Here is a 15026-nt window from a genome sequence, read left to right as displayed (position 1 = left end):
AACCGAGTCCGACCCGATTCGAAGGAAAAAACCCGATCCGAATCCGAGAAAAAAAAGTCCGAATCCGAATCCGATTAAAAACATCCGAATCCGAATGGATATGGATCGGATATGGAGTCTGCAGAGACTCCGGCCCGACTCCGACCCGAGTCCGAATCCGAATCCAAATCCGACTCAAAATTATTTCAAAGTGTATTATTTTTCGTACATAACTGTTTTTTAAAGGAAGTTCCCAATTTAATCTAATATATTTAATTAAAGCGCATACATTTGTATTTATTAATTTATTAGAAACTCATTAGATTTTGGTAAATGAGAAATATGATTTCTAATTTATTTTAAAATTAAGAAATACAAGTTCTATGTAAGTAAAGTTAACGCATTATTCGGATTTGGATTTGGATATGGATTCGAATTTGGATATTATATGGATGCAATTTTGGAGTCCGAATTTTAAATGGATTTGGATATGGATATGGATATGGATATGGATATGGATGCAATTTTGGAGTCCGAATTTTAAATGGATATGGATATGGATGCAATTTTGGAGTCCGAATTTTAAATGGATATGGATATGGATGCAATTTTAGAGTCCGAATTTTAAATGGATCGGATTTGGAGTTTACTACATCCGACCCGAATCCGATCCATTGCCATCCCTACTAACAAGTAGAAAACCAAAAAGAAGTCTAAAATATAAAAGTTTTGTCCCAAACCAGATCGAACCCGGGATTACTGCTGAATAACTCTCAAACACTCCCAGCTACCATGAGCTATAAGTAGACCTGTCAAAATCGACCCGACCCAAAAAATGATCTGAACCCGATCCGAAAATATTGAGTCTTGAACAAGATTTTGTGACTCGTAACCCGATTTTATCCGAACCTGAGCAACCCGAAAAGTAATGGGTCAAAACCTGACCGAACCCGTTGTAGACCCGACCGATTGAAAATCGTTGTATTTATAGTAATAAATGAGATTATGAGAAAATTTAAGCATAATAAACACGTTGCTTTTACTATTGTTGTATGTAATATGATTTTAATTTGAATTATACGTCATTTTATGGTTGAATTTGACTAAATATAAACTTGTGTAGGAAAATTTGTTAATTTGTTCCAATATTTTGTATATTTATACCAATGTGCGTTTTAAAATCTCTCTACCCGTTGGGTCGACCCGAACCCGAAAGTTTTGGGTCTTGAACAAACATTTGTAAACTAGAACCCAAAAGTGACCGATCCGATTTAACCCGAACCTGAAAATAATTTTTTACAACCCGACCCTATCGTTCCTTTTGACAGATCTAGCTATACAAGTGCATTTCATGAGTTTTGGTGTCAGTTAATTACATATATTTTAATTTATAAATGTTATTAATTATTTCTCCATTAGTTAATCGGTTTTTCTAAAAAAAATTAACGAGGATCCCTTTGGACCCCTTAAAGGCTATATAGGTCCGCCCTTGATCCTCACGTTATATTAAAAAACAACGTACTTACTAATTACTATAGTCTGTAGGTATGAATATTCTTTGGTTTGCGATTCGATCTAACTCATATGACTTTCAAAATAAAAAAATAAAACAAAAACTTGGGGTAATACCGAACAAGCCTACATTTTTGGTTAATTTCCATATTAAGTTTTTACACTACAAGAAAATGTTCCATTAACGATGGAAAATCCGTCGCAAAAGGCCAATAGTGACGGGATTCATGTTGCGAACCCGTCAATAAAGGGGCTGCCATTGGTGGAAAATCCCTTCGTTACCCCGTCGTAAAAGGCATTTGCGACGGTTATTCCAGTCTTTATTTAGTTATTAGCCCCGTCGCAAAAAACATTTACGACTGATTTTTTGGCTCGTGTTTCCCAAAAATCAGAAAACTAAAAACAAAAAACAGTAGCGAACAAGACTTAATAATATTATCATTAAATTAGTAATACGGAGTATTGATTTTAATTTGAAAAATTCATTTTCAGTTAATAATTAATCCATAATAAAATCAGTAAAAAGAACAGAATTTTAACTCAGTAAACAATGAGTAATAGAAACCCTTAAAAGTGATAAGTCTTTTCTTTTGTAGGTAAGGTCAAACGTCTAATCGGACAAAATCCTCTTATTTCTTAACCTTGTCGAATTAGCGGGGCTGAATCAACCCTCAATAACAATTAATCAATCGTTAACTACCAAAAAACAATAACTCTTTGTTTTTTCTGGGAGTATTATAAATTTCGGAATGTTTTTGAAGGTAAATTTTAATTTTTAGTTAGAAACCAGGTCATTGGTTAAGATGTCTAATAGTAGGGTTAAGTGATAGCAGGTGGAGTAGTAACGGAAGGGCGGTGCTTGAGAGGACAAAATGTGGGGACTCAAGGAATTTCAAATGAAAAACATCAAAAACTTTGGGCTAATTTTTCTTTGTATTTTTGTATAACTTGTCAAATTCATTACTGTTACCATCAAACTATACTGTATAATATTGCCAATTATTAGAATATTACAAATGAAGCTAAATATTGTAGGGACATCAAAACTCTCTTTTGGTCACTATCTTAAGCTTTTGTTAGTGGACTATATAATACGTCCATTTCCAAACAATTATCATTATTCTAGTCAAAGTTTGCAAAATTTTAATTATTACTCCGTGTTATTTAGTTCCAAATATTTTTGTTTCAAAATATTAATTATGATGCACAAAAATTTAGTTTGATTACTAAATATTTCCAAATATTTTTCGAGGATTATTCTTGTGTGGATCTGGTCTACACTAAAATTAATGTGGACTCAAAATCAATAGTTTTCTCTAGCATATTTTTTACACTCATGGTGACTTTTATTGTTCATATACTCCGTAGTAACTATAATAAATTAAACACCAAAATTCTTAGACATAGTAACCATTTTTTTAAACATAGCAACCTTGTGTTTTTAAAAGTGGATTGTAACTTAAAATCACATTATTCAAGCACAACATGTATCAACAACACTAATTTGATATTTCTTTCATAAAAATCCTAATAAAATGCCAAAATAAATTACGAACAAATTGTTGACTTTATTTTAAGACATTAAATTTAGTGTGGACCAAGTCCATTTAAGAACGGGTGAAATTTCCCACGGCCCGAGCCAAACCCAGCCAGCGGACGTGCTGTGTTATGTGTCAACTCATATCACTCTCACACTTTCAAGTATTACACTCAAACCCCAAATATAAATAAGGAATAAAGTTGACATTTTATCAATGTGATACTTTTTCCGTTTTTACTTTTTCTACTCTTTTTTTTTTGCACTTTCAACCAGAACTTCCAACCCAACTTATCGTGAAAAAGCTACATATACTCCCTGGGTATGATACCCTTGGCTGTGATTGATTTAGAATTTTAAATTCCATGTGGGGTTGCTATTTTAGATTTAAATTTTAATCTCAGTATGTTACTATTTGATACATAGGGGGTATATGTATTAGCTTCCTACTTATCGCGCTCTAAAAACATTAGATGTTGTATTGCTTTTTAGGGTCCACCAATCTACATTTTAGATAAGAGGATCTAAGAGCATGTATATTGGGGCTCTTGGAGTGGCTTTCCAAGTAGCTCTTCAAGTGGCTCTCCAACAAGAACTATCTTTTGGCCAACATTGGGGCTCTTGAGTAGCTCTTCATGGAGAGTTACTTCAAGGTAGCTCTTGCCCAAGAGCCCTCCAAGAGTTGATTCTTGTTGAAAAGTGGGGAGTAACTTTGAAAATTGAATAGTAACTTTGGTTAAAAACATAATTAATTATGGACCACCAAATGGTAAAAATGATAATGGAGAACTCATTTGAGTAACCAACCAATATTGGGTGTTTTTAAGAATGAATTATTGAGTGTGTCTTGTAGAGAGATAGTGGTTGAGAGAGAGAGGGAGCGTCCTCCAAGAGCTCTTTTGAACAGCCAACCAATGTACATGCTCTAAAAGTTTGATAACGGGTGAATTAAACTGTGGCTAACTTTGACATTGTTGTACAATTCCAGGCCTTCTCTCTACTCAAAAGAGTCAAAGGACTCGCAGCCTCGCTATATCAGCCCATAGGCCCCAAACTCAGTTTCATCAAATAGAGAAAAACCCCTTTTACTCTAGGGTTTAATCACATTTCCTCTGTTCATCATCTTCGTACTCAATCTTCCGTCTCTCCCCTCTTTGCAAATCGATTTAGGGTTCAACAATGAGCAGATCAGGACAGCCTCCAGATCTCAAGAAGTATGTATATTTCCCATTAATTTCTCACGAATTTTCAATTTCTCTTTTATAATATGTTTATCTGTTGCTATTATCATATAATCACGCATAAGCTTTAAAGTAGAATCAGAGTTTGAATTTTCATAGTCTCGTCTCCAAATACTATACTACTTTCCTATGACGGAAGCACGTTCAATGACTGCTTTCTCCATCTCTGCATCCATGTCTTTGTCTTGCCTCATTAATTCTGCTGCGCGGAGCTCCCTTTCTATTAAGCCGTAATATCTGCGAGCAATAATGATGAATCGCCGAGCATTTGAATAAAGTAAAAACTAAATAAGAAGCAAATAGAGTGTGATTGTTTGTTGCAGCTACTGCTTTCTGTTGCTGGGTTGTTCCTGCTGTTTGCAGGTTGTTTCAAGTGTAGAATTTGCTTCTGTTTTCCCAGTACCTGCTAGCTGTTAGGGCTGCTATTCTAAAGTGACTTGCTATGCTGTGTTTTGCTGCAGTTTGCTAGTTGTATTGTTTTGTTAGGGTTGCGGACTGTGCACCCTTTTCTGTTGTTTGTTGTTCCTTTTCTTGAATTCTGCTGTTTTTTCCACCTTTGGTAATTAAGTTTACTAATTTACCAAAAAATATACTTCGTATACTATATGTTTATCTTTTTGAGTTTTTTTTTTTATCTAAAACATCGCTAATTCTTCTCTTCCCTCCCTTTTTTTTGGGGATTTTGCAGGTACATGGACAAGAAGCTTCAAAGTAAGTTCTTCCCCATCATTCTCCTGATTCAATTTACTTGGTTTGTTTTATTTTCGGTGAATTTTTGTGGGTGTTGTTAGTAATATTTTTGTATTGATTAAAAATTGATTATTGAGTGATGTTATGGTGTTCGGGTGGGTTATTGGGTACGATGGAGTCATAGAGAATACAAAGAAGTGAAAGGAGATGAAAGCTTGAATATCCATATGAACTAAAAATTAATTGGTTGAAACTCGATCAAAACAGAAAATTGAAGAATATGAATGGAATAATTGGGTAATTAATATAGAGATGGATGAAGGAACATTCGAGAGGGAAAGTTAGAAGGCTGGAGAAAGTTGCAATGAGGAAGATGGATAGTGCAATGTAACAATGGTGGCTGGTGGTGACTTGTGACTTTATGAGGATACTTGTTGAGTTGTTGGAGAGACAAATGACACATGATGTATACAGCAATGTTTAAGGTATCAAACACAATTGGATTCACAATGAGACTCTACACTCTTAGCTGAACCCCCCTTTTTTTTTGACAGCCAGCTGAACCCTTTTGGGAAACAACATACAAGTCATGTACGATCACCTAGATTTACGACAATATCTGATGTTGTTATGAATTCTTAAACTATCAATTAAGTTGTATTGCTGCTGTACAAGACATATTAGCTAATATATGTGTGCCAAAAGAGGATAGCTATTTTAAGCAAGAGGGCTTACCCCTCTTCAAGACTTTCATACTCAAGCGTAGCTTTATCTGTTTCTATTTCACACAGAATATCACCAACTTCTATCTGCAATATCATTTAAGTTGATTAAAAAGCAATAAGAAAATAGTTGGCTCAAACCAAGGTTTACAGGAAACCTTGTCCCCCTCTTTCTTTCTCCATTTTGCAATGTTCCCCTGGTCCTAGAAAAGAAAAATAACAAACATCAAGCTTCCAATAGTCAGAAATAGATAAAAAGAAGATTGGCAAGAAAACTACCACTGGGTAAAAAAGTTTTAAAAATAGACATATAAAGGCATTGGCCATTATCTGTATCATGCATTCTTACCATTGTTGGCGATAATGCTGGCATATCAAGAACAGCGTGAGGAGGGAGCTCTGAGGTGTCAATCTTAACAGAACCAGTTTCCATCTCCTTATCATGAATTGAAACATCTTGTGGAGCTGAATTTGCTTTAACTTCTGACCCACCACCAATAGCAGGGACTTTTGGTATATCATCAAGTTCCTCAACCTTCAAAGAGCAGACATGTGTCTCGTATAAATGTTACAGTGATAAGAGTGATTAGATATGTGTGCAGCAAATAATCTCCATATCGCTGTAACTTTTAACCTTCAGGAGTAGACATGCGTATCTCACCACTCAATATTCTTTTACAATTCTCGTACCATTTTTTTATAGAAGTTGAGTCTCTCTTTTACAGATAATTGATTGATGAAACATTGTGACATGTGAAGTTACATGATTTATTTTTGTCATAAAAGATTGTAAAAACCACGACATAGACACAATCACGACTAGCTTCAACAGAAGAAGGTAATCGAAAATTGGTAGATTTTACCGTTACTGCAATAGCCTGTCCTACAGGCTACAGGTATATCTTTTTAACCTTCAGATACCAGAATCTTCGCTAGATAACTGCAGAAGTATCAACTTGGACATTAATCACAAAAGCTCACAATATTGGATACAAGAAAGAAATGCAAAACTAGCATGAAAGCGCCGTAAATACATTGCAACATTTGGTAATACAGTCAAAAAAATTACTTTAAGTTAGGTATCAGTGACTTGATTTCTAACAACAACAAAGCCTTAGTCCAAAAATGATGATTTGGGGTCGCTAACATAGACCATCACAAGGAACCATCACCCTCTTTTCTACTCTTCCAGCCTTCTAGCCGGCGTATCTATACATAAAGATTGCCCATATACATAAAGGGATGTCCCTATTTGTTTGCTCCATACCTTATTTGGTTTATGGTCCCTACATGTTTCTCCTCACACACCAGTATTTAATCTAACTAAAAGACAAATCTACCTACCATTTACTTTTGAATACAACCATTTCTTAATTAAGTGCACAAAAGCATTTGGGGCAATCTTTTAGGGACGGGGGAATACAAGGTAATGAAAAACTCGCTTAACATAAGTTACTAAGATATAAATTACCCTTCTTCTTGGCTTTCCAACTCCACAGTAGCTTTATCAGTTTCTATTTCACATAGAACATCACCCACGGCTATCTGGAAGATGAAGGTAATAGTAAGTGAAACAAAGATGTGAAGCATTGACATAAACAGCAGATGTTCATTAATAGTCATTTGGTCTACATATACCCCATATAACCTTCAATTGGGTGTGCAGTCCTTTACCATTATTATATCAAAGAAAGTAAGAAGCCATGTTGCACACTAGTCATACACTCGTATTAGTCACGATCCCATAACTTGATGTTTAAGAAAGTGAGAATTCAGCAATATTTCAAACAAGAAACCAACCACGACTTTCATAACAAAATATAACAAACTATTCAAACCTTTGTACTTGATAACAGCAAGATGCAATGAAATAAATAATTGCGACACTTATTTTCAATAGCTAAGCTACACGGATTATAGTTTATTTTTTGGGTAGGAAGTTAGAAGAACCGAAGGAGTAGTATCATATCTTGGTTTTTTATTAGTTTTGTTAAAAACTCAAAACAAAATTGATATAGAACAGGCCCTTAATGGATTCAATGGCCTAGGCGAAGAACATTATTAGTGTAGAACTTTAATTTCTTAGCAGTTGAGTGAGTTCTAGTTGATATTTATGGGTGATAATTGATGCTTGTTTGTGAACTTGTATACGCGGAAAATGTCTTAGAATTTTGACGTTGTTCATTAGAAGTTAGGAAGTTAAATTGGTCCTGAAAAGGCATTTTGAAGTGTGATAGAGTACTTGATGGTTTTGATAAAAATTGTACAACTCATGGAGTTGAAGTTTGGTATATTGCACCTAGATAGATACAGACTAGTTTGTTGGTGTGAAAATTGTTGTTGCAATGGGTAGCAATTGGGGGCAGCGCAGCACAACTTTTTTCCTCTAAGGATGCTCTAAATTTTATTAGAACTGCTGCCACCTTTTTCGATATAGTTATGTCTATGTACAAAAGATTTACGGGTTTTCACCGCTGTTCGTTAATGCAACTACAGTGTTTTGGACAGTAGATTACTAGCAGCTAGTTGTGTATATTCTGAAGCTGTAAGGTACTTCGTGGGATTTCTATTTTTTAAAGAATAAGTGATTTTGTTTTTGTTTTTGTAAGGAGGTACATTCCGGTAATATGGAGTAGTTTATGAAATTGGGCCATTTTGTAGAATTAATTGAGTCTGTGATGATGAAGAAGTAGGTGGATTCAGGTCAACCATATGCCAGAAGTATTGTTAGGGGCAGAAATGTAGAATACAGCTTAAAGATGGTCAAGATTTGAACTATGGTTGGAATGTCCATTATTTCTTTTTTAGTTGCTTATGCTTAATTTGCTTTTCAGTGATTTTCTTGATTTAATGGAGAATCAGCAATAATACTAGTTACTTAGTTCTGTGTGTGTATATTTTTTTAGTGGCACTAACTTCATCAAAGAACTTAGTAGTAACACCGGGCACTTTCTCTTGCAGTCAAGCTGAATGCAAATAGGATGGTGGTGGGAACACTTCGTGGATTTGACCAGTTTATGAATCTTGTGGTTGACAACACTGTGGAAGTAAACGGCGACAATACATCTGACATAGGCATGGTGGTGAGTTCTGCATTCCCCTGATGTTCAATTTTTGTTGACGTAATTTGAGTTTGGATACTGATTCATTCTTTGTTGTAATAGGTTATCCGAGGGAATAGTGTGGTCACTGTCGAGGCTCTTGAACCAGTGAGCAAAATGATGCAGTGAACACTTTGGGCAGTGGCTTGGATTTTATGTGTGGTATCAGATTTATTAGAACTTGTAATCTTAATCTGCTTTGTCAGTTGAAGAAAACTTGTGTAAAGATTCAAAGCAAAATTGTGATTGTATATCAGGTATGCTTTTGGGGTAGACGAGTTGCTGGTTGAAATTGTTCTTATTCTTGGAAATTCAAGTGATTAGTAAAAAGTTTTACAAAGTTAATCAGCACACAATTGAATGCTCGGTAGTTGCAATTTGATGCAGAGTACATTTCATCAAGGTCTCGCGTGGAATATTATAGCAGAGGTTCCCCTCATGTTTCAAATATTTTACCAAAATCATACACTCGGAAAAAAGTTGTCAGTAGTGAAAAATAGAACTGGCTAGTAGTACTATATTGTCATTTGTACTTTTGTAGACAACAATTGCTGAGGTGATAAACCGATAAACCCTGTATTTGTAGACTTTAAACTAGAATTTGACACATGATCGTAGACAGTAGAAATAGTGGATAAGAAGTCGGGTATTGTTTAAACGGTGTAGTGTTGTCTCAATTTAAGCTAAAAAGTAATGTTAACTTGGAAAGTGTTTCATCAAAGACTGTATAATGCCCTTATAGAACAGAAAACAGGAGGGTGGAGGAACAACCCAAATCACGCCCCTCTCTGGTTACAAGAAAAGAAAAGAAAAGAAAGAAAAAGAGAAGGGGGGGAGCAAGATGAGAAAACCACAACACATAAAATATGCATAAACAGTACTCGGAATGATGATTTGGTTACAAGAATTTACAGTAATATCCCTGCACCAACTACTCTGTGTACAGAAGTAGAATTTATTCAAACATTAACCCCTATACTAGATTAATAGGTGCCTCCACCAGCAGAAAGGTACTCATAGTGAACTGCTACTGACACAGATTCATGCATTCACCTTTGGTGCCCAACCAGCAATCACATATTCTTTGGCTGCTTTCGTTTTCTCAAAAGACTCACGAGCAAAGAGTAACTGCAAATTTATAAATCATCTAGTCAGAAAACTGGAGGATAACTAAATCATACACCCTCCGTATTTAACAATTAACAGTAGATCCTTTAAAATGTTGAATACAATGCAAATGGATGTTACCCTAAAAACTAAATTTCAACCCAGAAACTCACAAGTACAAGTAAATATCTACAAGCCTACAAGACATGTTAGAGCAAAAAGCAGCAGCCAACAAGATGATGAGATAATGAACAACCAGCAGAAACGGCCTATGAAAACGTTCCCAGAGAAGGCTTGGCAAGTTAGAATAATAAGTAGTGTAATAAAATGAAGGAGTGAAAAATGATAACGGAAAATCATCATATGGGAGATGTAATTGAAATTGTATACATGCTTTGAAGTAGATAATACAGTAGTTCTCTTCCACTGATGGTAATTTTCCGCTCCTTTAGATAACATTTTCAGTTCTCTAGCTATATACCCTACCAATCTCCTACCAATCTATACGTCTAACAAAAGATTTTATTTTCCAGGTGTAGCATTAGGAGGACAGTTCATGATAAAAAATTAAAAACTCTAGTTCCGCAATAACTTTCAGGCTTCCAGCACAGCCATTGACCTATAGAAGAATAAGAAGACTCGTATAACTAACACTGGATCCTACCAGGACGCTTGTCACACAACACAACTTATTATTCTCAACAAAATTTAAGCTCTTAATTGCCAAATAAAACCATGTTTGGTACACAAATGACCTTATTTGCTAAACTACATTAATCAGAAAGTTGGTTAATAGCTACTCCGGGTATTAACATTACTTTGTTTATTTTATACCAAGACTTCTGTTACCTTCCGACATAAAGGCTAAGAAATTCCTACATCGAGTATTTGTGGGATTTGACTGTGGAACTGAATGGTAAAAGTTAGAGAACATGAATCTAGCGGTAATAACACGTGGCTTGTTTTTAGACCACAAAGATGAAGCAAACAAAATAAGGAATAACTTTAGAGGAATAATCAAAAGTAGTCTTGTGGAACATACATAAACACTTGATGCAAACCTAAGTGGTTGAAATGTTGAATGCATTTTATCCTAAAGTGGTTTAGAAAGAGAGGGAAATCAGAGCATAAAGGCAATGATTCTCTAATAGCAGTGACAACGACCAGTTAAAGTGAACTAGGGAAGGAACTTTTTCTGCCCTTTCAGTTAACCATTTACCATCTTTTATCAGCTCATGATAATTCACCAATCATCATCTAGTTGTTCGGCTTCTTTCTATACCAACTTAAGCCCTTATCAGAGACCAAGGTTTCACACCGAAAGAAAGAAACAGAACAAGTGGTTGAAATACATACATGAGGGAAGCACCATATAACTATGCCAGAAAAAACATTAGTAATCAACTAGAGGAGTCTGACAGAGAGTTGCAGTATCAGGATGAGTTTATGACAAATCTGATTTGAGAGGCAGGTAGTATTTCATGGTCATGGAGTGTTGATCCCGATTCCTAGCATCACCTTAAATGAGACTACATTATTTTGACCTTGTTTACTGAGACCCTTAAAACTCTTTATCATATGAGTAATAAAGTCAAAATCCAAATAAAAACGTTATAACTTATACCTGTAGTTATTGAAACAAGTAAAATAAACAATGAATCACACAATGACCTCAATTCAGATAATATTTGGCGTGCCTCACATAAAGTTAGTAAGTATAAATTTGCAAAAATACAAGCCTCAAGTTTCCAAAGGGTGGGAAGAGTATCAATAAACATGCAGTGAAGATGTCTATTATTAAAATGCAATTAAGTCAATTCGAGGAACTCTCACCTTAATGTATTTGTGAACAGAACACAAATTTTCAGGAACAGACCACCCTTTAAAGTGGCCAAGAGTTACCACAAGATGGTAGAGCTTTGGTGCTAAGCTCAAATCAACAGCAGTAACTTTCTCTCCGCAAATGTATGGCCCCTGTCAAGTTACAAGACCACAAAACGTGAATCATCTAAATATCCAACTCAATTTACAGGAAGAGGTACAACATTATCTTGACACATACATGACATTTGAGATGGTCATCTAGTGCCTTCAACTCAACAAGCAGAGCCTGCTCAGACCCATCGCACGCATCCTTGCTCTTCAAGAATGTCCCAAAAGTTGAAAAGATCTTTGACCCCCTGAATAGTTAATGACACACACAAAGTGAGTGGAAAGATCATTGTTCAGCGATTAATTACCATTACTTTTATCTAGAGAATTGATTCCATCATGGTAACTTGACAGCCTTATGAAAAAATTGAGCATAACGAATAAGGAATATCTTGCTAAGTTGTCTTGTGTGGAAGTGATTGAAAGTAGGCAAGGTAAACAGAAAGCAAAGAGCATCATTGATCAAGAACACTTAAATGGATTCTCATTACTAAAGAATCATATCCTCCCCCCATCCCCCCACACCCACCCAACATCTTTAAGAAAAAGAAATAAAGTACCATAGAAACATTCGGTAGATTAGTGTTGAAACACGGATTTAAAACTTTTGAACACCACCCCGTCCATGATCACAGGAGGAAGATGTACATAAGGGAGTTGTAGCTCGTAGACTTAAGAAAGATTTTTTTTTTTTTTTTATGGTTTTAAATTGAGCTTTGTGATTATATCAATTAGTATCAAATCAACAAAAAAATTAAATAAAACCGGGACTCCTTCAGACACACCAGAACCAGTTACACAACAACCTGACGATTGTCACGGGTATAAAGGACTTCTATGAGCTTTGACGTTTTCATTTTCAAACACTTGAGGACGAAACCATTGGCTGGCTAGCTAATTTATAACAAACCAGGTATACAAGACAACTAAATGAAACTTGATGTTATCATTATAAAACCTCATCAACGGAACTTTTTAGGTCATGGTCACCGTCTTACGCCACAATAAAATGCAATGAAATAACCCACAAAGAAAAGAACAAGTTACAAAATAAGTAATGAAGTTTAGATCATTGACCCAAAGATAATAATGACCTTTCATTTGGGTCCCAAATAACATGAACTTCTTGTAATTGACAAATACCAAAAGGCAATTTAGTTAAAAAGGACCTTTTATAACCCAAATTTTGCGAGAAAGGACCTTATATAATTTTTTTTGTGAAATCACACCTTAATGTAAATTTTTTTTGCGAGAAAGGACCTTATATAATTTTTTTTTGTGAAATCACACCCTAATGTAATTTTTTTTTGCGAAAGACAACCAAAAGTAAATTTCCGGCATTGACTGAGCTTTTTCGGCCATTGACTTGCACGTGAGAAGCACGTGTGACTTGATTTTGCTAATCACACCCAATTTTCCTCCAAAATTCTAAGCTTTAAAACCTAAAGTTGAAAAAAAAAATCGAAATAAAATCAAGTTTGAAAATTCAAGACTCGGGAAAATCAATGTCTTTAGCCAACGTAAGCCACACGTGCTGCTCACGTTGCAAGTCAATGGCCGGAAAAGCTCAGTCAATGCCGGAAACTTTCCTTAGGTCCTTTCTCGCAAAAAAAATTACTTTAAGGTGTGTTTTCACAAAAAAAATTATATAAGGTCCTTTCTTGCAACATTTGAGTTATAAAAGGTCCTTTTTGGCAAATTTGCCATACCAAAATTTGACTGAAAGTTTAATTTCTTTCTTAAAACATTTACTAAGTAGACTTTTGCAACACTTGACTTCAAGAAAAGTCCAACTTCTTTTTTCTTTCTTTAAGGTCACAGACTCACAGTAGACATAAACAAGACTTACATGTTTAAGTGTGTTGGTTTTTGTGGAACCAGTATCAGTAATTAGAAAACACAATATGTATAAACATTAAACAACTATATTTTATATTAACAATTTGATCTTTGTTATCAAAGCGCTTTATTACACCTTAAGTACCTCTGTCACATCCTCGACACTCCGTCACGGGTATAGACAGAAGCAGTTCATAAAATTGTTTGGTCTGATACAGATTATACAGATTAAAGTAGACATGAAAAGAAAACTTACACAGAAGCAAATTCAGGGTTAGAAGCAAGAGAAGGATCAGGAAATTTCTCCTCAAGAAGACCAACAATAACATCAGAGTCAGCAATCCACTTGCAATCCAACTTAATCACTGGCACTTTCCCTTCTGGATTCGCCTCCAAAAACCTTCATATTATTGAAGAAAAACAAAACCCATTCATCATCAACAAGAAAAGGGTTGTTACTCCTTGTTTTCTCCTTATTGTATTTGCTGTTTAGCACTTTTAATGAAATGAAAAAAGAAATCCAATGCTTGTCGTGGGCAATCCTAACCCCACCTCAAATTCTTCACAAAAAAATCAACCCATAAAAACGTAAGCTAACATTAGCAAAGAGGTCGAAATTCATACCATTTGGGTTTGTCACTAACATTAATAAGGTGCATCTGATAAGGGATTTTCTTCTCTTCCAATGTTAGAAGAACCCTTTGGCTAAATGGACCTAAATTATCATATTCATCGTTATAATTTCTGATTAATTAACACATAATCACCAAAAAGGTATGAAATTTGACAAAAAATGAGTAAGATTAACAAGTTAGTAGCGGGGCTTACAGTCGCCTAGGACGTCAGGAGCACCGACAGCAGCTTTGACACAAACCTCGAGAGCCATTTTACGAGTGGGAGGATGAGTCAGGTTTCAGATGTTTAGATAACAGAGTGAGTGAGAAAACAAGAGAGTCGAGACGTCTTATGGGTTTATTGAGACACAATCAAAACGTGGATAATTTATATAAGGAGAAATCACTTTCTTTGGATTTTAGATGAGGGTACAAGACCCTAGGAATCTAAAGTCTTATCCCAGAACTCCATAATGCCCATAAACCCATGATTTTTTTTGTTTTACCACCCGGTTTACTCTTAGGGTTAATCCGAATTCGGGATGATTATTGGGTGAATAAGTTACAGTCCCCTCCCAATTATTGTTGGGGATCAAACACGCGGTCCCCTCTACCAAGCTCAGCCTCAATCACCATTGAACACCAGACAATTGGTGCATTCTAGACGAGCATAACCGGTACCAAAAATTTATCCGTTTCTAAATAAATGCACTCGCTTCACTTTTATACGGAGTATCAATACCTTATGATAT

The 15026-nt window shown here is 35.3% G+C and overlaps 2 protein-coding genes across 2 annotated transcripts; one reads left to right on the top strand and one right to left on the bottom strand.

The window, feature by feature from the left end:
* Positions 1-4062: 4062 nt before the first annotated feature.
* LOC110774996 (probable small nuclear ribonucleoprotein G) lies at positions 4063-9138 on the top strand. Its single transcript, XM_021979605.2, has 4 exons — positions 4063-4242; positions 4958-4980; positions 8643-8764; positions 8846-9138. Exons 1-4 carry the CDS (start codon positions 4208-4210, stop codon positions 8909-8911), a joined length of 246 nt encoding a protein of 81 aa, XP_021835297.1. The 5' UTR covers positions 4063-4207; the 3' UTR covers positions 8912-9138.
* Positions 9139-9624: 486 nt separating this feature from the next.
* Positions 9625-14730, bottom strand: LOC110774995 (glutathione S-transferase DHAR2). The gene is made up of 6 exons (XM_021979604.2): positions 14489-14730; positions 14285-14375; positions 13917-14060; positions 11952-12069; positions 11723-11863; positions 9625-9910 (listed from the first exon to the last, which is right to left on the bottom strand). The coding sequence occupies exons 1-6, from the start codon at positions 14544-14546 to the stop codon at positions 9824-9826; spliced, it is 639 nt and encodes a 212-aa protein (XP_021835296.2). The 5' UTR covers positions 14547-14730; the 3' UTR covers positions 9625-9823.
* Positions 14731-15026: the final 296 nt, after the last annotated feature.

This window comes from Spinacia oleracea, chromosome 1, assembly GCF_020520425.1.
Source record: "Spinacia oleracea cultivar Varoflay chromosome 1, BTI_SOV_V1, whole genome shotgun sequence".
In the NCBI taxonomy this organism is placed as follows: domain Eukaryota; kingdom Viridiplantae; phylum Streptophyta; class Magnoliopsida; order Caryophyllales; family Amaranthaceae; genus Spinacia; species Spinacia oleracea.
This window is presented reverse-complemented; position numbering and strand designations above follow the sequence as displayed.

Bases quoted from the DNA above. Each gene is read 5' to 3' on its own strand.
- LOC110774995 (XM_021979604.2), bottom strand. From the start codon at position 14,546: ATGGCTCTCGAGGTTTGTGTCAAAGCTGCTGTCGGTGCTCCTGACGTC. The intron at 14,376-14,488 runs GTAAGCCCCGCT...ATGATAATTTAG, and splicing joins TCCTGACGTCCTAGGCGACT to GTCCATTTAGCCAAAGGGTT. The intron at 11,864-11,951 runs GTATGTGTCAAG...GTAACTTGACAG, and splicing joins ATGACCATCTCAAATGTCAT to GGGCCATACATTTGCGGAGA.
- LOC110774996 (XM_021979605.2), top strand. From the start codon at position 4,208: ATGAGCAGATCAGGACAGCCTCCAGATCTCAAGAA. The intron at 4,981-8,642 runs GTAAGTTCTTCC...TTTCTCTTGCAG, and splicing joins CATGGACAAGAAGCTTCAAA to TCAAGCTGAATGCAAATAGG. The intron at 8,765-8,845 runs GTGAGTTCTGCA...TTGTTGTAATAG, and splicing joins CATCTGACATAGGCATGGTG to GTTATCCGAGGGAATAGTGT.